A 24456-nucleotide genomic window follows, 5' to 3' on the forward strand; every position below is an offset into this window, starting at 1 on the left:
ATATGTTGGCTCTTCTTCGTCAAATGCTAAATATTGTAGTTTTAAAGTCAAAGGACGGGAAAACTATGCATTTTTCGAGGATAACTTGTTAAAACTAATTTAAAGTATTTACAAGTATGTATCTCCAGAAATAAAAAAAATCTCAAGCTAAAAAAATTAAGTGACATAATGAAAAGAATGTCAGTCCCTATTTTTTTCAGCAAAAATTGATCGTAAACAACCCCCTAATCACCACCCTAATTAAAATTTGTCATTGACCTTATTTGGTTTTCTTGATTTATGTATTGTTAATAGGTTCTAGAAGTTTGATCGGCTTAGAATGATTAGTTTTTAAAAAAATTGAGTTAAAAACGAATAACGAGTTTTTTTTAGTTTGATAAAAAATGCCTCATTTGTCGAATACAAAGATATCATCAGAGATACGAAAAAATATTTAAATATGAAATTGCAGATTATTTAATTCCCAAGAAATTGGTTTGCAAAAATTTTTTTTACGGCAAAAATTGAGTGAGCTATTGACAATTAAATCTTGTAATATCTTGCAAAAACCACCTTTAGCAACCCTTTCAATGCCACCTCTTTCTGTGACTGAGAATTTTAAAAGGATTTAATATTAATAGCCTTATAGATCTAGTAAAAACCTACAAAATTCTTTTTTAACGAACTTTCTAAGATAAAAAATAAAATAGTTACGGTTAAAAAATCAATATATATTTTTTTTTAAAAAAGTAGAAATCCAATTGGAAGCATAATAATCTAACTTAGCGGTGTTTTTAGTCATTGGCCTTATTTATTCTTCTTTATTTCTGTATTATTAATAGATTCTAGAAGTTTGACTGGCTTAGAATGATTAGTTTAAAAAAAAACTGAAGTTTAAAGCGAATAACGAATGTTTGCAATTTGGTAAAAAATGGCATTTTCTTCAGAATAGGAAGATTAGCATCAAAGATACGAAAAAATGTTTAAATATGAAATTGTAGGTAATTTAATTCCCAAGAACTTGGTTTGATAAAATTTGTTCTACGGCAAAAATTGAGTGAATCGTAAATGGGTATACCATCGAAAAACATTGATTTTTTAGATATAAAACTAACACGTTCGATAGCGAATAAATCAAAAACTATTAATTTTATCAAAAAAATGTTTAGAACATTTTTTGCTTAGAATGAATGTTTTTATTAACTTTTGCGGTCAAAATATAATAAAAAATTTCCACCCCCCGAGATGGGGCGGCAACCACCGCCATGGTAAAAGCGCCTGTTGGCATCATATAGATTTTGATCCATGGACTATCCACTACTTATTCTCAAATTTTCAAGCAAATTGATCCATTCTGTAAAAATTGCGAGGTGAAAAGCTTTGGTTCCTGGACTAGAAGGAGGTATCTGATGTTAAGAGAAATAAACGGAAAAAAGTTAATAGTGATGGTGGTACAGTGGAATATGTTGATAGACAAATCATAATTTTAACTTTTGTAGGTAATACTCTTCCACAAAATGTAAAAATAAATATGTGTAACTTCGTAGTTGAGCCTTATGTGTATCCTGTAGTACAGTGCCTCAAATGTTTACTTTTTGGGCACACAATGTCTCAATGTCGTGGGAAAATTCGTTGCCAGAGATGTACAGATGAACATGCTACGGAAACCTGTACTAAAGATATTTTTTGCACTTTTTGTAAAAGCAGTCAACATTCAACTATATCTAAAGATTGTCCAGCTTATTTAAAGCAACAAAAAATTAAAAAAACAATGGCAACAAATAATATTACATTTAAGGATGTAGAAAAATTAGTAGATAATCCCAGCTATGCAAAAGTGGTCACTAATAACAGATTTGATCTGCTATACCAAGTTAATAATTTTCCTGAGCTACCTTGTACTTCAGCCCATCAATTTAATGCAATAAAAAAACCAAAACTTTCGACTATTAAGAAATTTGATCCAACATCTAACACAAAAAAACGAGAAATTCCTTTTTCTCCTCCAGAAGCATCATCCTTTAAAAGTAATGTTTCTACTCCAGTTTCAAAGTCTATTATTCCCGATGAATTTATGCTTTTTAAAGAAGAAACTATTTTTAAAATAACACATTTTCTTAATACTTCTATAAAAAATCAGCATATAGTCAGCGAAGACGAAATAGAAAAATTTGATTCTACCCTTATAACAGATCCTAATAACAGTAATGTCAATACTATAAAAGAAGCTCCGATAGAAATTAGTGATGGCGAACTGTCAGAATACTAAAATGCGCATCTTACAGTGGAATGCAGGTTCCTTAAATAATAAAAAACCAAATATTCTTCAATATTTAAGAGAATATCCCTCAGATATTCTCATTATATCAGAGACATGGTTGAACTCAAATAAAATGTTTAATCTTAAGGGATATAATATTATTAAAAAAAAATAGATCAGACGGTTATGGTGGTATTGCAATATTTGTTAAACATGAGCTTTCCTATATAGAACAGAATGTAAATGCAAATTTTAGTGATCATATTGAAGTATGTGCAATCAAATTAACAGATTTAAATTTGACTCTACTTTCAATCTATAAATCCCTAGATAAAAAAGTTCTCCAACAAGAATGGGACTGTCTTTTTAATCAATTTGATAAGGGTCGAACCATCTTTGCTGGTGACTTCAACTGTCATCATACCCTTTGGGGATCTGTTCTAGATGACTCGCAAGGAAAAATATTAACTGAAGCCATAGATTCAGCAAATTTAGTTGTAATTAAATTTGAATTGGGGGCTTAGACAAATACTTAATGATCTGAATAAAATTAAGCAAATGTTTGTTTACTGGAAATAACTATTGCAAATTAAATAAGACACTAAATAGCTGTGTTCAAATTATTTTTATTTTTTATTAAAAATCTGGGAATAAATAATTTTAATAGATGTGGCGACACGCTTTAATTCCTATTTTTGCTAATTTGATTTTTTAATAACTTTTCTCAAAACGGTCATATAAAATTCACATTTAATATAAAAACCAGATGCTAAGACGTTTTACGAAACGAAATGTATCCCTAACCATATTTATGTTTTTGGTGTTCAGTTTAATAAACTGAATTCCCCATAAATTAATTACCTTATCAGTCCTTATGTCAACGCACTTTGGAAATGCATTCGAAGACGTTTCTTAAAACTACAGAAAGGTTCTGAACTTTTAAAACGCCAGATGTAGTAATTTATTGCCTTTTCTAGCCATATTGTAAAACCACAAGCGTGATGACCCTGTTGTGGTCTCTTCAGTATCGTCACAGCAGGCAGGCAGTTCAGACGCACCCTCGCTGCCCCAAAACAATAAACAACCCTCTTACGAGATGAATAAGCACGCATTTTAACCAAAAATAAAATAAATATTACTGTTCGTTGTATACACTTATTTTTAATTGATTCCGTTAACACCCACCATCGGAACAGGTAAGTATATGGTATATGCAATTGAATCACATTGATGTTTAAAAGGAACATCTCTCATTGCCCTATGATCGTTTACCTGCTACGATTTCTCGGTATTGAAAAGATAATTATTTGTTCACGTTCACAATCTAGTGAGGCATCCCAGTACGAACCACACCACACGAGAAAATCCACCTTTGCGTGGAGCCATCACAATGAGAGTTTATTTTAACAATAGATATGCTTAATAGTATTATCCTTTTTCTACAATTAGAAAAGACCAAACAACACAATAATTTTACAAATACATTCACATTTGTTAGGTTCAACAAACAGTTGTTAGGGGTTAGGTTTTTTTTTCTTTCTTTTATGGCATAGACTTGGGTGTCAATTAGCCAGTCACAACTTTTTGTTTTCTATTCATAAATAAAGAAGGCAATGAGGTCCTTAGAGTTCCATAGCAAACTCTTCCACAGCTCTCTACTCAGTTAAAAAGCCGCAGCTGGCCGCTATGGACTGTCCAAGTTGCTCACCACATTTTTCCATTATACATCTTCTTCTTTTTTCATATGAACATAATATATCAAAATATCAGGATTAAAAGTTTAGAGGTTAATTTTAGTTTCACAGAAAAATTTCATTAAACAATCATATATATTTTTGCTATTCAGAGACAATAGATGGGATACATTGAAAGGTGGAAAAACATTACATTTTATTAAATCTTCGATTAAATTATAGGTGTATGGAATGTATTTTGTGCACTCAAAGAAAGTGTGATTCAAATCACCCACCTGGTTAGGTTGAGAAATAAGAAATAAAAAAGGGGCTAGGTTGAGAAATAAGAAATATAATACATGAAACATGGCGGATCGCACATACGCAAAGAAATTTGGATCGTGAAATAGTCGATGCTTTCGCTTCTTGTTGGTTGGGGTATTCTTTGCTTAAAGTAATAATTTAAAACTATTTTAAACATTTCAAAACATTTATTTTGCATTTACACTATGATAATTTCCATACAATAAGCATCATAATGCTACAAAAATCCTTAAAATAAGCATCAAATACGCTCACTAAAAATACATTACACAAATTATAACACATAATCTAGTTCATATCTAATGTACTGGTTCTTTGGATCGTTCATTATCCTTGGATAGCCTGCTACGAGTGTGTCCTGGCCGCCGATATACAACGAGTTGTAGATCTTCCAATATACATCCCGTACTTTCCTGGCTGGATGAAAGAGACCCTAAAAAACAATAATATCTTAGTTCATATACAGACTGTTCACTACGCTTTTGGAATATATATGTAAAAGGGCAAAACTGATCAACAAGGGCATAAACATAAACGGAGAAAAGCTTAGCCATCTGAGGTTTGCAGATGATATTGTACTAATAGCTGATAGGATAGAGGAGGCCAAAGAACTTTTAAATCAGCTCTACCTTTCCTCGCTAAAAGGGGGATTGAAAATAAATATATCTAAAACAAAGATGATGACAAATACTGTAGTCAGCGAAGATATATGCGTAGGAACGACATCCATAGAATCACTACGTATTTCAAAGTAATATTTATTTCTTTTGAAAAAACTTGTTATTGTTGCGAAGAATAAAGATTTTTATTGAAAATAAACGAATATATAAGACAAGCGGATAGTACAGCTCGGTACGGTATAGGATATTTGCTTGAGTTGCAAATTGAACGAAAATAAATAAACTAACTTTTGAGTAAAAAAACGAAAATATGTCTGATGCGGGGTTATAGAACTTACAGCTAGGAAAGATTATTGGTCTTGTGGAGAAAGTAATGTTCTCATAGGGATATAGCTGTAGAGCTAGGCGTAATACAGGGCGTTCTGTCCAAAACCTATGCTAGGTAACAGGAACTAGGAAAGCTATCAGCTGGAAGACACCCAACCATTTCTCACCAGCAGCTCCAAAGGCAGATTTTGGAAGCTACAGGTGTAACTGTTTCAATTGAAACGATAAGAAGAAGAGTTCGTACCAATTTCCAACAGTTCGTACCAAGAGTTCGTACCATGTTTATTCAACAAGATTCAGAGACAATCACTTTAAGCTTCCACAACATCGTTCTGTTTTGTTGGAAGGTAGCACACATTATGCAGCCATAAGTTTCTTTAACAAATTGCCAATAGATATACGAATGAATTTACATCAGCCAAACTTTCGGAGGTGTGTACATCAATACATTTGTGAGCTAGAGCCATATTCTAAAAATAACTTATACTATGTTTTGTCGTACCTATTTATTAATTTATATACTTTTAAGATGTATGTCTGTAACTTTGACTTGTCTCATACATGTACTTTGTACAATGTCGCATGTGATGAATAAATTTGACTTTGACTTTAGCAACACTGAAACAGAACTGCGCAAGTCATGTGGCTCGAATGACAGATAATAGATGAACAAAGCGGCTAATGGAATGGAGACCAAGATAAGATGCCTACCGAAGCAGAGGTCGTCCAGCAACACGTTGGACTGATGATCTAGAACGTTGTCATAGGAATTGAATGCAAGAGGCACAAGATCGAAATACATGGAAAATTATGAGGGAGATCTATGTCCAGCAGTGGACAAGCGAAAATTGAATGATGACATATACAGACTGTTTAGTTTTAAATTAGATATACATCCTATACATGGCAACAGCGCGCCGTCGAGTACGAAGGAGACGGTCTCCACTTCCCATCAAATGCACCTGATTCGCGCCGATTTTAACACTCCATACCATAGATCTAACGTGCTATGTACTAAGAGTATAAGTCATAAAAAAGATTTTTCGGGATTCTTCTATATTTTGAATTATATAATTAATAAGGTATTACCAAAGTAGAAAGTAAAATAGTTAATTACTAATTTATTAATCATATTTCGTCACCATTTTCATATTTAGTTGTAATAGTTATTTCATCAGTGGTAAAAAAGACTTTGAAAAGTCCTAATAAAAAATTTTCATTTTTGACTTATACTCTTAATACATAGCACTCTAGAGATATAATAACACATAGATTAGGCCAGGTCCGAAAAATACCGTAACGTGGAGCAGTTCGGGTCGGTGGTCTATCTATCTCTCTCTACCGGCGCTTAGCTTTCTCTCTCTAGCATATGATGGCCGCCGCCGCCTCTGTGTCGTTCCATTACTCCCACCTCTTGGTATATACGCTCACACTCGCACGACAGACAAAGATAGCTAGGTCAAACCGGCTAGACAAAGATAGCTAGACCACTGTACTCGATATTGGTGATATTGGCGTTACAACCCGATGCATTGAGTGGCATATCCCTAGCCTGGTCTATTGTTAACATGTCTCTGCTCCGTACTCCGCCGTACAAGCAATGTTGCCGATTTTAGTACTTCCTTTAGTGAGCTATATTTAATCCAAATCTAAACGTATTGTATACACTAATAGAATTATTGAAAAACAGAGATACAGACAGACGAGATTTACGAATTACCATCAATCTGTATTGGAATCTTCTTCTTCTTCTTCCTTCTTGTATGTAGGCTTTAAAGCCTGTTTCTTCTTCAATATTAGCCTCCTAAATTGTTTAAGTTATCGCACCATCTTTTTCTTGGTCTGCCAATACTTCTTCGTCCATTTGGTGACTTATCTCGTGCTATTCGTACTATCCTATCCTCTGCCACTAATGTGTTCGTTTCACTCCTGTTTCCGTTTTGTCACCTATCCATTTATGGATGGATGACATTGCATGATCTTCTTATGTTTTCGCTTCTCTCCCTATCCAACAGACTTTTCCCTGATATTTGTCCGAGTATTTTCATCTCTTGGAATAAAAAGGCCAATATAGAGATAGAAGAACAAGAGTCCGAGAATATTGATATGAAGAAAGGAGTAAGACAGGGTTGTGTTTGTCGGAAATATTTTTTAACGTGTACAGTGAAGCCATATTTCAGGAAGCGATAGCGGAATAAGTGAGGGAATCTCTATAAACGGGAAGAATAGTAAATAACATAAGATAATTCGATGATGACCCCGTTATAATGGCAGACACCCTGGAATCGCTACAAGAATTGGTAAATAGAATTATCGATTATTGCATTAGATACGGAATAAAAATAAACAAGAAAAAAACTAAATTTAAGATAGTCTCATATTGTCTCACTAAATTTATGATTGTCTCATTGTCTCATTTGAGTAAACCCAAATAGAGAAAGTAAAGACATACAAATATCTGGGAACCTGGGTTGATGACAAAAATGACCAAAGCAAAAAAATTGAAGTCCGAATTGAAACTGCAAGGCAAGCATTTTTAAAGATGAAGACAATGTTTACAAAGACCTTCAGATGCCTCTCAGATTGAGGGCTCTAAGATGCTAAATATTTTCTATAGTACGTTACGGAATGGAAGCTTGGACATTGAAGAAACAACACATAAGAAAAATAGAAGCGTTCGAAATGTGGTGTTACTGAAGAATATTGAAAATTCAGTGAGTTCAAAGGATTACCAATGTTAAAGTGATACGAGGTTTAAATAAGGAGTTAGAAATTATGAACACTATAAAAACAAGAAAACTGGAATATTTGGTTCACATAACCAGAGGAGAAAAATATGAGTCACTGAGAATTATTATGCAAGGAAGGATCCAAGGAAGAAGACGCATCTCCTGGCTGAGGAACCTTAGAGATTGGTTTAACTGTATTTCATTACAACTATTCAGTGCAGCAGCCAACAAAGTGACCATAGCCATTATGATATCCAACCTCCGATAGGAGATGGAACTTGAAGAAGAAAAAGATAATACAGGAAAAGTTATTGTGGATGAATGAGAAATACTTGAAACATGGAGTAATAATTATATAACTGATTTGTTCTAAGATAACAAGCCAAATATACAGAGCAATGTAAATCAAGAAGGATCTGAAATTTTAGAAATCTAAAGTTCTTTATGTAATAAAATCAGTCAAAACTAAGAAAGCAACTGGACCAGACAACATTCCAGCTGAAGTCTTACAAATGATACAAGAAGACCTCAACACAATGCTCTAGTTACTCTTTAATGACGTGTATATTAGTGGTGAAATACCCGAGGAATGGTTTCAAGTCTGTTTTTAGAGCAATTCCGAAAAAGCAGCGGGCAAAAAGATGCCACGAATATACAGGGTGGCCGGAAAATTCCTTTACATTAACCCCTTAACGTGCAGACTAGAGTTAACTCGAGCACGCTAAACTGTCCAAACTGTGCACACTCGAGATAATTCGAGCGACGTTATATTTTATGTTGTATTTTCATACTCGAATGCATTCGAGAATCGAAAATAACAATGTGACAGCAAAAAAAAATATATCCTTGCCAAAGCCAGCCAAAAAAATGTGAAACCTTTGAATTAACCACGCCCATCCGCCTGTCTGTCTGTCCGTAAAGTCAACTCCTCAGTCACTGTACCAGCTAGAATGACAAATGAGATGTCGAATGAAAGCTTATAATCCAAGGATGGTACTAAAGGTGAGAAATTTGATCTAGAACTTCCGGTTTTAGAAATGCAACCGGAAGTACTGTTTTAAAGTCACCGGAATACTACAAGTGATATATTATTCGTTGTGCCTTCACAAGACGAAAACAAATATATACACCCGGTTTCATGTGTCTGTCCGTCCGTCCGCGAATATAACTCCTCCGTTATTAATATATATAGAATGACAAAATTTGTCATTTAATGAGGTGTCGAATAAAAGCTTATATCCCAAGGATGGTACTAAAGATGAGAAATTTGACATCGGCCTTCCGGTTTTAGAGTTTGAACCAGAAGTACTGTTTTAAAGTCACCGAAATAGTATAAACGATATATTACTCGACGTGCATCAGCAAGATAAGAACAAATGTATACTTTTGGTTTTTATATAATTTTTCCACCCATTTCCGTTTAAACAATTATGACCAAAAGTTTAGTAAAAATGGCTCAAATGTAGTGAAATCCTATATCGATCGACGCAAAGTTACATGAAGAGTTCAAATATCGATCACTTTAAGTGAAAACCTAGGACTTACGAAGACCAATTACTTGTTCTACTTATCACTTAGGACTGATCTGTTCCTTGTGAGCCCTCTTTCCGACAAATGTGCATATTCATATTCTGATTCGCTCATTTTTCAATATATATTTTACAAAAATATAATATAATAATAATAGGTTTGTTCCAACACAACGAAAAACAGTCATATAACGATCATGCTCCTGCGCAGTAAACAAAATACGTTCCAACAAAAGATGATCGTTGATCGCATCGTCCTTCCGATTGTTCCAACAAAAATTGTTATCGTCCAGTGAGTTTCGTGACGATCATTTCAGTAATCGGATAAACGCAAGTACTCGTTGGGCTGATCTGCTCACTAGAATCACTTTTTTCATTAAAAACAAATTGTTTTGTTTTGGCCGGTCTTTTAAAAAAACCGTGCATTAAGGGGTTAATAATGATGTTTCAACACCGCGCCAATGTTTGTTGGCGTTCCGGCGTATGAACAGCAATTTAGAGCTCAGAGAGCTGCTGACACTGTTTATTTTCAACAAGATGGCGATCCACCCCATTTTGCTCTCACTGTCCGCAACTGTGTGAATTAAATCTTCCCGGACCGACGAATTGGACGAGGTTCTCCAAAATGTCCTGTACCAATGCCTTGGTCTCCAAGAAGTCCAGATTTGACAACGCCGGAAAATGCTTCATTAAAGAAGGGAGGTTAGAAAACGTAGATATGTTTCGAATGAGGACTTGCCTGACTGTCAAATACCAATATGATTTTCTTACCTGTAACGTATACTGCAGAATTTTGATCGGTCCTAACGCAACTCGCATTCCTTCAATGGCGTCCATGAAGGCTTGCACCAAATGTGGAGAAGTTTCAAAAATATTGGGCCAAACATAGTTCAGAAGATGGATGAGGGCATCTTCGCACCCGAATCCGTATACACCAAGAGCCATATGCTTAATAGCCGCACAAGCTGTTTGCCTGAAATAATATGTAATACTATAAAATCTATGAATCGGTCATTATATAAAATAAATCCCTTTTCTCTATATCATACCATAACTTGAGGACGACTTTACCGATTTGAAGTACCTCTTGTTTGTGATTATATAAATCCTTCATTCGAAAGAAAAAAGATGTGTTACTTGTGTCATCCTTGTGTTATGTATATCCCCTTCGTGCCCCAAAAACTTCACATTTTCTGAACACATACCTTCTTTATGCCCCCTTAAATAAATCCTCTACGAGGGAACTGGAGTCAGCCTCAAAAAACAATCTAACACATAACCAGGAGATGCGTCTTTTTCCACAACTCCTTCTAGCCTCTATTCTTCCTTGTATTATTAAATGCAACTAGTTCGTCCCTCATGACATGTTCCAGATATTGCAGTTTTCTAACTTTAATTGTGTATTTCAAATCTCTCTTTCTTTTTCCATTGTTCTTAACACCTCGACATTCGTGACTCTATCCACCCAAATTATTCTTAATATCTTTCTGTATGCCCAAGCCTCTATAATAGTATAGGTTGTAGTATTGTGGAGATGAACCTCGCTAGGGGTAGGAATACACTAAGTACTCATAATATGTTTATTTAATCACTATTACGCTAGTAACTAGTTGGTGTGCTTAAAGTAGAACCATCTGCGAGTGCATCTGGATTAAGAATGATATTTAATTAACGAATCAATTAGAAAATCACGATGCCTTCGTGTATAAGTATATAAACAAATATATTGCCGACTCAGCTTGACCATGACATACCAAACTGGTGCTTCTAACAAATCTAGGTCACCTACTAAAATGTAAACAAATGTGTATGTTTTGGTTTTGTTTCTAGTACATTTAAGAATTAAATGAATATGTCTTGATCTCAACATTGGATGTTGACGATAAACCTTTACACCTCCAACCCATAAAATAATAAGGAGAACACGTACCATCTCAGAAGTCGTATCTTTACAGAAATTGCAATATCCCTACTACAGAATACTTTTTTCAGTTTGTTGAAAGCATTTCTTACCTATCCTATTCTTGCTTTAATCTCTGCGGTGTATTCATTATTTTCATTAATTATTGTACCCAGATATTTATATTTTTCAACTTTTTTAATTTGTTCTCCATGTATTGTTATGTTTTATTGGCGCTGCTGGGCTTTTGTTATTACCATAAATCGTGCCTTTTTTGTGTTTAGAGACAGTCCGTTTTCTTCGCTGACTTCTACCACTCTGTCAACAATTTGTTGTAAATCTGTAATAAATTTTGGTATACACAAACCCAAATAAATTTTGCCTTTGAATCGTTTAAAAAAACACCATCTGCAATTTCGGAAGATATTTTGGCACCTTCAAGTGCCAATTCGGTTAGAAACAGATTAAGGGAATTTGGAATCAGAGCCAGAATGCCTGCTACTGCTCCACTAAGGCCGGTCGTCCATTGGAAGCGTAGACTCGCGACTCGAAGGTAACGCGTATACGCCCGTATAGAAGCGACTAATCCTAACAAATAAAATTAGTCCATTAAAATGTTACATTTTTTAGGCCGTACCTTGCATTTCTTAGAGGAGTCAATTTTATTTCTTTATTGTGTAGGGGGGATCAGTAGAAGCTTAAGTTCAAGTTTTTGGGGTCGCCATCCTTGTCCCCCGGTCGCCATCTTGGAAATGGGGTGCAAAGAGGTTTCGCGCTATATCTCGTAAACTACCAACCCTACGAAAAATCTAATTAAACATAAAATGTAGCAAATTAAATTTTCCACAATTTTGTTTCTATTACTTTTTATCGTCAAGTGACCAACAAAAAAGATATAACCAAAAATATTTTTTTTTTTTTTTTTTTTTATTTAACGTCCTAATTTATTTACAATCTGTAAAACAAGTTACAATAAGTAAATGTTGTGACCACTAGTGTATGTGACTTGGAGAAAATGATTCAATAATCATTTTCTTTACAAATATTTTACATAGATATAAAATTGTTTGTCTCTGGGAATTACGGCACATATAACTAAAATCGCGATGGTAAATCACTAGGTGTATTTCGTCTAAGTCTCCGTCTGACTGGTTGGCTCATCAGGTTTCTGGCTAGTACATTTGGATGTTGTGCCAGTCTGTCTTCGTATTTCTGTGCAAAGTTGGTAATTTCTTCTTTTACTGTTGAAATTTCTAGATCGCGTCTAATAATAATATTTGCAACATACCATGGGGCATTTGTGATTATTCGAAGAACCTTCGACTGGAACCTCTCCAAGATTTCGATATTGGAGTTTGATGCAGTACCCCAAAGTTGGATCCCGTAAGTCCATATTGGCTTCAAAATTGCTTTGTAGACAAGTACTTTATTTTTCATCGAAAGTGATGATTTGTGACCAATCAGCCAGTAAAGATTGTGTAATTTGAGACCAAGTTGTTTACGCTTCATAAAAATGTGTGTTCTCCAGTTTAATCTTTGGTCTAGATGCATTCCAAGGTATTTGACTGTTGCTTGCTGTTTTAGTTGGTGGTTGTTGATATATACAGGCGGGCAGTGACCTTTACGGTTTGTGAAGGTAATATGAACCGACTTTGTTTCATTTGTTTGAAAACGCCACCGTTTTAACCAAGTTTGCATTTTGTTGAGGCTGGTTTGCAGAAGTTGAGAAGCTATCCGTGGGTCCTGATGTACTGACATCACTGCTGTGTCGTCTGCATATGTAGCTGTAGTGGTTTGAAAGTTTGTTGGTAAGTCTGCTGTGTACAATAGGTATAACACTGGCCCCAGAACACTGCCCTGTGGAACTCCAGATCCAACTGGAAATAGAGACGTGCACTCATCTCTATGTTGTACAAAAAAGTAACGGTTATGGAGGTAGGATTTTAAAATTAGGAAGTGAGTGAGAGGAAGCATATTTTTTAATTTGTATAGAAGGCCTGTGTGCCAGACTTTATCGAATGCTTGCGAGATGTCTAGAAAAGCGGCAGTGCAGTACATTTTGTCTTCCAATGCTTGATTAACAGTTCTGCATATCCGATGAACCTGTTCTATGGTTGCGTGTTGGGATCTGAATCCAAACTGGTGTGCAGGGATTAGTTCTCGATCTGATAGGAGTGGTTGAATTCTTGAGAGTATCAGTTTTTCTAGGATCTTTGACACTATCGGCAGTAAGCTTATGGGTCGATATGATTTGACATTTTCCAGCGGCTTTCCTGGTTTGGGAATTAGTATAATTTTTGCGACTTTCCAGAGGAGAGGGAAATATGCGGTTCTTAATACTGCATTGAATAATTGAGTGAGGTACACAATTCCTTTCCTGGGTAGTTGTTTAATAATTTTACTGGATATAAGATCGAAGCCTGGGGACTTTTTCGATTTAAGATTTTGTATTATTTTGATCACTTCATTTACCTTAAACTTTTCCGGTGGAAGTTCTAACTGGTATGGAAATTCTAAAAATTGTTGGATGGATGCTTCAAAGTTTTGATTATTCTCAGCAGGGAAAGGTTGAAAGACGTCTGTGAGATATTTTGCAAACACTTCTGATTTTTCTTTATTGCTTTTGGCCCTAACCAAAAATATGTAAATTTTTTTTAACAAGTTTCCTTTTGGATGTTATAACTTTTTTTCAGTTCATTTTAAAATAAAATAACATTATAGCAATTTTGTAGAGCGTTTTTCAGCGAACAATTTCCACTATAAAGTTGTTTAATTCTATTTATTTATATAGGTTTTACAGCGCTCCAAACTTGACCAGATTCTCGAATGCTCATAGGGATATAATAAAAACAAAAGTTAGGCTTACTTTTCTATCTATATATATTTTGATTCATACAATTTATTATGATTTTAACATTCCTATGCTATTATTAATCTGTTTTTGACCTTTCCTCCCACTATAAAACTTATAACTCTAAGCATATATAGAAAAGGCCCAAGAAGTTGTTTGAGGACAAATTCGCCGCTTCAGAAGAAAAATGACGCAACCGCAAAATGCAAAATTCTTAAACAGAGCAAAAAAAAAACGATTTTTGATATCAAAATCATAAAGTATGATAAAAATTAGCCATTCACCACACCGTGGTCAGGATCTCGAGATATAAGCGTTTTTTGGGGTGTGCCGCTTGTAGATGAAGTAACATAACTTTTTTCCTATTAAATATTTTTACTTAAAATTTTCCAAAAAACTTCTTCATGAACTTTGTTTTATTGTTATGTTGGTTAAAATTATAAACTAAAAAGTTTGTCACTCAACTTTTTTAAGTAAACATGAAACTAACGAAATATGATGACAAAATGTTAATAAATTAACAACTCCTTTTTTAATGTGTTTAAACATTTTGGACAAATTTCATTGTTATCTACGTACTTCAAAGATGACACAGTAAAATTTTTAAAAGGAAATATTTACAGCGACCAAAGATACAGCGAGGTAAATTTGAAAAATCATCAAAATTGATTTTTGGCATTCTTGTATAAAATTTATTTTTTTAACATGTTCCACCAACTCTAGATAAAAATAAACTTCATATTCGGATTCAGCGACCTCGAAAACATAAAAGTAGACCAAAATTTATCATTCACCTTAAATTTGATTTTCGTGGTTGGCATAACGGTTAATGCCGCTCGTCTAGTATACAGGGTGTTTCATTAATAATTGTCCAAATAGTAACTGGAGAAACCTTAGCACAAAATACGAAGATTTAACATAAAACACTTAAATAAAATGTGGTTCCTTACTGAGTTACAGGGTGTTTTATCTAAAAATTTAAAAACTATTTTTGCTCAGCATTTTAAAACTATTTGACGTATCCTTTTCATACTTGGCAGAAAGTGCAACTACTATACACCTTACTAAATTATGATAAACAAACGTTTCTGGCTATTACCAGAGGCGTACAACTGGGGAAAGTGAATGGTTGACCCTTTCCAAATTCTACGCCACTGGCGGAATTGCTATTTTAGTTCAATTTTTGGATTCTCCAACACTTTTTATGAAAATAATATACTCTTTGTTCGTAACGATAAAGTCATTAGTTTTCGAGATCTTTGAAGTTAAAAATGAAACGACACGGTTATTTTGATTAATGTATTGTGTCGCTTCATTTTTAATTTCAAATATCTCGAAAACTAATCATTTTATCGTTACGAATGAACAATATATTATTTACATAAAAAGTATTGGAAAATCAACAAATTAAACTAAAACAGTAATTTAGTCATGGGCGTAGAATTTGGGAAGGGTCAACCAGCCACTATCCCCTGTCGTACGCCTCTGGTAGTAGCTAGAAACGAGTATTTATCTTAATTTAGTAGGGTGTGCAGAACCTTCACTTTCTGCCAAGTATGATAAGGATACGCCTAATAGTTTTAAAGTACTGGGTACAAATAATTTTTAAATTTTAATCATATTATGAATTATTTCATAATTAATCAAAATAACTGTGCCGTTTCATATTTAACTTCAAATATCTCGAAAACTAATGACTCTATCGTTACCAATGAAGAGTATATTATTTACGTAGAAAGTATTGGAGAATCTAAAACTGGTACTAAAATAGTAATTTCTCCAGTAGCGTAGAATTTGAGAAGGGTCAACCGTTCACTATCCCCTGTCGTACGCCTCTGGTAGTAGCTAAAAACGTTTGCGTATCATAGTTTAGTAGGGTGTACAGTAGTCGCACCTTCTGCCAAGTATGAAAAGGATAGGTCGAAAACACCCTGTAACTCAGTAAGGAACCACATTTTATTTAGGTGTTTTATGTTAAATCTTCGTATTTTGGGCTAAGGTTTCTCCAGTTACTATTTGGACAATTATTAATGAAACACCCTGTATAGATAGAAAAGCATTATTTTTCTACGAGAATTCGAGAATCTTTTCAAGTTTGGAGCGCTGTAAAACCTAGATAATAAATAAAATTAAACAACTTTACAGTGAAAATTGTTTATTGAAAAATCCTCTATAAAATCGCTTTGATGTTATTTTATTGTGAAATGAACGTAAAAAAAGTTATAACCTCCAAAAGGAAATTTCTTACAAAATTTTCTCTTATTTTTGTTTATAACTTTTTTGTTGGTCACTTTACAATAAAAAGTAATAGATATAAAATTGTAGAAAATCTAATTTGCTTCATTTTATGTGAAATTAAATTTTCTGTGGGGTAGCTAGTTTACGAGATACAGCGCGAAAGCCCTTTGTACCCCTTTTTACAAGATGGCGGCCGGAGGACAAGGGCCTCAACCCCAAAAATTTGAACTTAAGCTTCTACTGAACCCCCCTACACATTAAAAAAATAAAATTGACTCCTCTAAGAAATACACACTAAATGTAACATTTCAATGGACTAAATGTAACTAAACAACGTCCACTGCAAACGACTTTGAGCGACCGGGCTCGGCCGACCACAAGCGACTGGAGACCGATCCCTCTAGAATGGGATTAGTCGCTGGTAATCGCATGTTGATGATACAATGGTTTGCAATAAATATATGTGCAGGTATTTTTGATATTGTATTAATTTTCGATAATTTTGTTATTTTCGATATGGAAATTGATAACGAAAAACTGATTAGTGCCGTTTATGAAAAGTCTCCGTTGTGGGATAAAACGTGAAAGACACAAGATATCATTCACGTGACGTTCAAAGGAAATTGTGGTCGAAAGTTGCAGAAGAAGTAGGTGCTAATATTATTATTTTATAATATTTAATTACAATGTAAACGAAAAAAAAAAAAAAAAAAAAAAATAGAGCGTGGCACTTGCGAGTGCCGACAGAAGTTTGAAAGAATTTTTATTATGAAAGAATTTTTGATGGATTCGACCGTTACTTGATGGAAGTTCATTTTATCTCACAATAAAACACTGAAAACTCTTGTTTTCTATACTTCCACAAAATTTATTATTTACAACTATGTGACTACAGCGGTTTCGGCAGAGTGCCTTTCTCAAGTGATATAATTTACAATGTGTTTGCCTTTTTAAGTCTCTAACTGAAGAGGTTGAGGAGTGGGGAGCTGTTTGTCTCGAGTTGGTCATTCAGAATTATATCTGTATTTTTCAGTTTATTAATTTCGATAGATTCTAAAAAAGATAGCTTAAGGCCTTTATTTTGGATATGCAGAATTTGAAACTCTTCATTGAAAGAATGATTATGATCTAGAAGGTGAAGTGCGTATGTAGAAGTGTCTGTTTTTCTATTGTTGAAAGCCCTTTTGTGTTCTGCTATCCGTTTGTCAAAAGTTCTGCCAGTTTGACCGATGTACGTTTTCGGACAGTCACCACAAGTTAGTTTGTACACACCGCTCTGTAGTTGCTTTCTCTTTCGGCTTTTATTGTTCTTAATATATTTGCTTAAGTTGTTGTTAGTTCTGAAAGCTGGTATTATTCCTTTCTTTTTTATGTATCTGGCTATTTTTGTTGTTATCTTGCCAGTATATATGATCGTTGATTGAGGTTTTGGAGTTGGTTGATTGAGTTATTGCCCATATCAATATTTCAATCAACGATATGATAGAGCAGAAGGTACTGGGTTCTTTCTGTGGTGGTGGATACACTAATTTCAGGGCTTTCTTATGGAGTTTCTTATTTGATTTAAAATTTTGTTAACTGTTTGTTCGTTATAGCCGTTGTTTACTGCTATTTGTTTAATGATGTTTAGTTCTATCTCGAAGTTATTTTTTGTCATGGGAATTTCTGTCAGTCTATGTATCATGCTATGGTAGGCTGCTAATTTGTGTTGTGTAGGATGGGATGATGAATTGTGTATAGTTGTGTCAGTATGGGTAGGTTTATGATATACGGAGAACTCATGATTGTTGTGTAGTCTGGTAATAAACTTTCTAGATGTAACGATTACCAGACTACACAACAAACATGAGTTCTCCGTATATCATAAACCTACCCATACTGACACAACTATACACAATTCATCATCCCATCCTACACAACACAAATTAGCAGCCTACCATAGCATGATACATAGACTGACAGAAATTCCCATGACAAAAAATAACTTCGAGATAGAACTAAACATCATTAAACAAATAGCAGTAGACAACGGCTATAACGAACAAACAGTTAACAAAATTTTAATTCAAAAACTCCATAAGAAAGCCCTGAAATTAGTGTATCCACCACCACAGAAAGAACCCAGTACCTTCTGCTCTCTCACATATACTGGCAAGATAACAACAAAAATAGCCAGATACATAAAAAAGAAAGGAATAATACCAGCTTTCAGAACTAACAGCAACTTATATTAAGAATAATAAAAGCCGAAAGAGAAAGCAACTACAGAGTGGTGTGTACAAACTAACTTGTGGTGACTGTCCGAAAACGTACATCGGTCAAACTGGCAGAACTTTTGACAAACGGATAGCAGAACACAAAAGGGCTTTCAACAATAGAAAAACAGACACTTCTACATACGCACTTCACCTTCTAGATCATAATCATTCTTTCAATGAAGAGTTTCAAATTCTGCATATCCAAAATAAAGCCCTTAAGCTATCTTTTTTAGAATCTATGGAAATTAATAAACTGAAAAATACAGATATAATTCTGAATGACCAACTCGAGACAAACAGCTCCCCACTCCTCAACCTCTTCAGTTAGAGACTTAAAAAGGCAAACACATTGTAAATTATATCACTTGAGAAAGGCACTCGGCCGAAACAGCTGTAGTCACATAGTTGTAAATAATAAATTTTGTGGAAGTATAGAAAACAAAAGTTTTCAGTGTTTTATTGCGAGAAAGAAATTTTATTTGAAATTTTTACAATAATTACTTAATGTTTTTTTCAATTTGGTGAAAAATGTAATTAAATATAGTCCTGTCGCCAGGAGGGGGGAGGGGTACAACGGCCTCCTTAATTCAGATGGACTTACCCAAGTTTTTTTATGTATTTTGACCCGAATTTTTTGGGTAACAGTTGATCCGGATGTCGATAAGATTGTTATAAACAAAGAACTTGAGGAATTACATAGCAGCGATTTTTCGCAAAACAGAACATTTTTTGGGTGATTCTCAGCAAAAAATGATGGTCTTACAAGTTTTTTCGTAGGAAGCATAGTTTTCGAGATAAACGCGGTTGAAATTCCAAAAAATCGAAAAAGTGCAATTTTGAACCCGAATAACTTTTGATTAAAAAAATAAAATAGCAATTCTGCTTACTGCATTTGAAAGTTCAAGTCAAATTCTATCGCTTTTGATTATTTGCATTGCTAAAAAATAAGTTTTTATTTATTAAACAAAGCCATAAACACATAGTGTTTTCCGTGCCCAATTCATGCGTTTTAATGTATGTAATCTACGTAGAAATTGTCTGTATGCGCGCCTACTCGTTCGATTTCAAATGAGAAATGCATTGAAAATATCATTCAATCACTATGTGCTTACAGCTTTGTTTAACAATAAAAAAATTAATTTTTAGCAATGAAAGTAATCAAAACCGATAGAATTTGACTTGGACTTTCAAATGCGGAAAGCAGAATTGCTATTTTATTTTTCAATCAAAAGTTATTCGGGTTCAAAAATTGCAATTTCTCGATCTTTTGAAAGTTCAACCGCGTTTATGTCGAAAACTATGCATCCTACGAAAAAACTTGTAAAAACATTTTTTGCTTGGAATGACCCAAACAATACAAAAAAAAATGTTTTGTTTTGCAAAAAAATGCTGTTATGTGACTCTTTCCCATAACATCAGCAAGAAATTGCTACGATCTTCAATCTCCTATTAAACCTATAATTTGGGCTGCTTGTTCTGGCGTTATATTACTGATTTTTTGTTAAATGCATCTCCTCATTGAACACTCAAGCATACATAGTACACAGATCAAATTCTCGAACACAAATGTCCAAAATAATAGGTCTGGATCCCGCGTATGAAAAAAAAGTTGATTAATAGCAAGCTGAAAATTTGTTAATAGCTTAAGGGTGTCTAGTCGGATAAACTTTGATATATGGGAACACTGGAACAGGGGAAGTTTTAATTGTGGAACAAGTTAAAAATTTGGAACGGTCAGACCACGAAAACGGCACATGTATTTTGTCCGACAGAACAGACTTAAACTCTCCGAACAGAGATTAAACTCTCATTCAAAAATCAGACTGCTATTTATCACCAAATGGGCGTTTTAATGAGTGGAACATGTAGAATATGTCAAATGACAGGAATTATGACAGGTGCTAAATAGCAGTCTGATTTTTGCATGAGAGTTTAATCTCTGTTCGGAGAGTTTAAGTCTATTCTGTCGGACAAAATAAATGTGCCGTTTTCGTAGTCTGACCGTTCCAAATTTTTAACCTGTTCCACAATTAAAACTGCCCCTGTTCCAGTATTCCCATATATCAAAGTTTATCCGACTAGACACCCTTAATGTATTAACAAATTTTCAGCTTGCTATTAATCAACTTTTTTTTCATACGCGGGATCCAGACCTATAAATATTCTCCTTTAACAAAGTTTTGTTTACTGTTTGTTTTTTTTTTCGGCAAAAACACGCTTGAACTTGAAATGTTATAGATTTGTAGACACCTAAAGGAGACGATAGACGACTATTATAACATTCTGCTAAAAATTAAAAATTATTTTTAAACTTTTTTACTGTTTAAAAAATTATGCGATATGTTTTTTGATTAGTGTATTTAGTTCAAGACTTACCTATGGACTAAATCCCTATCCATGAGAGCATCCTCCAGAAGCGGGGCTACGGCATAAATATAATCCTTTCCCATCTCACCGATATATTCAAACAAAAATGAAAGCGACTTGAGGACTCCGTTTTGGACGTTGAGCTCTGGGACTCGATATTCGTTCATCAAGGCTGGTAGAACCGTGAACGGTGAACAAGTTTCGGCAACTATAGCGATGGCTACGGTGGTGCAGACACGGTTTTGACGTTCCTGTACCTTTAAGTTGTTCAAGAGAGTTGCAAGGACGTCATGGGGACCTGTGAAATAATGGTATTCATTACAATAAAGAAACGTGGCAATACGAGAGCAAGAAAATAGTAAATTTTGAATTATGATAGAGCAACTATGAAGGTATGACCAAGTTCCAATATTTTTTATGGATCTGTTGTTACTTCATAAAAAACTTCATAAAAAACGTCAATTCAATTATACTTTTCTCTCCATCTCTTCTGTCTTCCCTCCTTACGGAGTATTGGGCGCTCTTGCGTTTCTTAGCCAAAAATTGAAATTTATTAATTGGCTAGATCAGCGTATCCTCTTCTGTTTAATCCTTTCAAAATTTCCTCTTCAGTTTTTTTCCATTTCTCTTTATCTCTCACTCTGTTTGATATCTCTCCATCTCAAGACAACTCTTTCATCTCTTGTTACAATAATTCATTTATTGCTATTATCAGGTTTTCTTTTTCTTCTTCTTTAATTTTAGTTTCTTGGCTGTTTTTTAAGTTTCGTTTTTATTTATCCCAAGGCCCATTACATTTAGAGTATTTTGCAAGCTTGTCGATCTTCTTCTGCATATGTTTGCTATGTTCAGTTAGAAGACAAATGTCGTCTGCGAACTCCAAGTCTTCCAAGTACAAGCTCCACCCAATACCTGTTTTTTTATTGCTTACTTTCTTCATGATCTAATCCGTTATGATTAGGAATAGTGTCGGGAACAGTACGCATTCTTGTTTAACTCATAAGTTTGTGTGACATTTCTACTGATTCGTATCCGTCGACCTTTATTAAATATGTCAGTAGATTGCCACTTCCAGCGGCTTTGCCATTTTTTAGTTAGTCCATTAAAACGTTACATTTAGGTTGCATTTCTTAGAGGAGTCAATTTTATTTTTTTAATGTGTAGGGGGGTTCAGTAGAAGCTTAAGTTCAAGTTTTTGGGGTCGCCACCTTTGTCCCCCGGCCGCCATATTGGAAAAAGGGGTGCAAAGGATTTTCGCGCTGTATCTTCTAAACTAGCAATCCTACAGAAAATTTAATTACACATAAAATGTAGCAAATTAAATTTTCTACAATTTTATATCTATTACTTTTTATCGTCAAGGGACCAACAAAAAAGTTATAAATAAAAATATGAGAAAATTTTGTAAGAAGTTTCCTTTTGGAGGTTATAACTTTTTTCCGTTCATTTCCCAATAAAATAACATCATAACGATTTTGTAGAGGCTTTTTCAATGAACAATTTTCGCTATAAAGTGGTCGCTGAATCCGAATATGAAGTTTATTTTTATCTAGATTTGGAGGAACATGTTCAAAAATCAAATTTTATACAAAAATGCCGAAAATCAATTTTGATCATTTTTTAAATTTACCTCGCTGTATCTTTGGTCGCTGTAAATATTTTCTTTTGAAATGTTACTGTTTAATCTCTGAAGTATGTAGATAACAATGGGATTTGTCCTAAATATTTAAACATATTAAAAAGGAGTTGTTAGTTTTTAAACATTTTGTCATCATATTTCGTTAGTTTGATGTTTACTTAAAAAAGCTGAGTGACAAACTTTTCAGTTTATAATTTTAACCAACACAACAATAAAATATAATTCATGAAGAAGTTTTTTGGAAAATTTTAAGTCAAAATATACAATAGGAAAAAGTTATGTTACTTCATAAACAAGCGGCACACCCCAAAAAAACGCTTATATCTCGAGATCCTAACCACGGTGTGGTGAATGGCTAATTTTGATCATACTTTATGATTTTAATAATAAAAATTAGTTTTTTGCTCTTCTTAAGAATTTTGCAATATGCGGTTGCGTCATTCTTCTTCTGAACCGGCGAATTTGTCCTCAAACAACTTCTTGGGCCGTTTCTATATATGCTTCGGGTTATAAGTTTTATAGTGGAGAGAAAGGTCAAAAACAGATTAATAATAGCATAGGAATGTTAAAATCATAATAAATTGTATGAATAAAAAATATATATAGATAGAAAAGTAAGCCTAACTTTTGTTTTTATTATATCCCTATGAGCATTCGAGAATCTTGCCAAGTTTGGAGCGCTGTAACACCTATATAAATAAATAGAATTAAACAAATTTATAGAGGAAATTGTTCGCTGAAAAACCCTCTACAAAATTGCTATAATGTTATTTTATTTTAAAATGAACTGAAAAAAAGTTATAATCTCCAAAAGGAATCTTGTTAAAATTTTTTTACATATTTTTGTTTATATCTTTTTTGTTGGTCACTTGACGATAAAAAATTGTAGAAAATTTAATTTGCTACATTTTATGTTTAATTAGATTTTCCGTAGGGTTGGTAGTTTACGAGATATAGCGCGAAACCCCTTTGCACACCATTTCCAAGATGGCGGCCGAAGGACAAGGGTGGCGACCCCAAAAACTTGAACTTAAGCTTCTACTGATCCACCCTACACATTAAAGAAATAAAATTGACTCCTCTAACAAATGCACGGTACGGCTTAAAAAATGTAACATTTTAATGGAGTAAGTTGTTTCAGTGTGCTTTGCATTTCTTGTTTCGTAATTTCAGCTGTGCTAACTTTTAACTACTACATTTTATTTTCTTCGTCATATCTGGTGTTGCTTGTTTTTGGAGTATATTTCTTTGAAGTGTTTTTCCACCTATGTATTATTTCACGTTCTGCTTTAATTATATTTCCTTGTTTGTATTTGATTTGCTTACTACTTTTTAGCGTTTTCCGTGTCAAATTTCGTATGATGGTGTATTGTGTTCTCAGGTCGTTGTCTTGCGCAGCTCTCTCTGATATTTTCAACACATCATTTACGTAATTCATTTTATCTTTTCTGGTTTGGTTTTTAACTGCTATATTACCTGCTATATTTTTTCTTTGATTTTCTTTCTTCTATTGGAATGTGTTTCGAGTCATCCATTTTCTGTTTTCTCTTTTTTTATCCCATTCTAGTATGGTATAACTAGACCCAAACATCCAAAGTGAAAGTTATCCTCCAACACCAAATTGTTCTATATGGTCCACATAATGTTCAGAAAAAAGTCACACCATTTTGAGAGTCGGGTTTAGGAGGGAGAAATCGGTAAATTCGTAGTTTTTTACTTTTTCTTCAATATTTCTAAAACTATGCGGTTTGGCATGAACAAC

The 24456-nt window shown here is 33.9% G+C and overlaps 1 protein-coding gene across 2 annotated transcripts in view; it reads right to left on the reverse strand.

The window, feature by feature from the left end:
• Positions 1-4383: 4383 nt before the first annotated feature.
• LOC114325669 (splicing factor 3B subunit 1) overlaps positions 4384-24456 on the reverse strand; it is a 109358-nt gene continuing 89285 nt past the window's right edge. For both annotated transcript variants that reach the window (XM_028273790.2, XM_028273791.2), the window contains 3 exons: positions 21065-21353; positions 10213-10414; positions 4384-4669 (listed from right to left, as the gene is read on the reverse strand). In XM_028273790.2, coding sequence (XP_028129591.1) covers positions 4511-4669; positions 10213-10414; positions 21065-21353 — 650 coding nt within the window. In that variant the 3' untranslated portion in view covers positions 4384-4510. The remainder of the gene's footprint in view (positions 4670-10212; positions 10415-21064; positions 21354-24456) is intronic.

The sequence above is a fragment of the Diabrotica virgifera genome, chromosome 4, assembly GCF_917563875.1.
Source record: "Diabrotica virgifera virgifera chromosome 4, PGI_DIABVI_V3a".
Lineage (NCBI taxonomy): Eukaryota > Metazoa > Arthropoda > Insecta > Coleoptera > Chrysomelidae > Diabrotica > Diabrotica virgifera.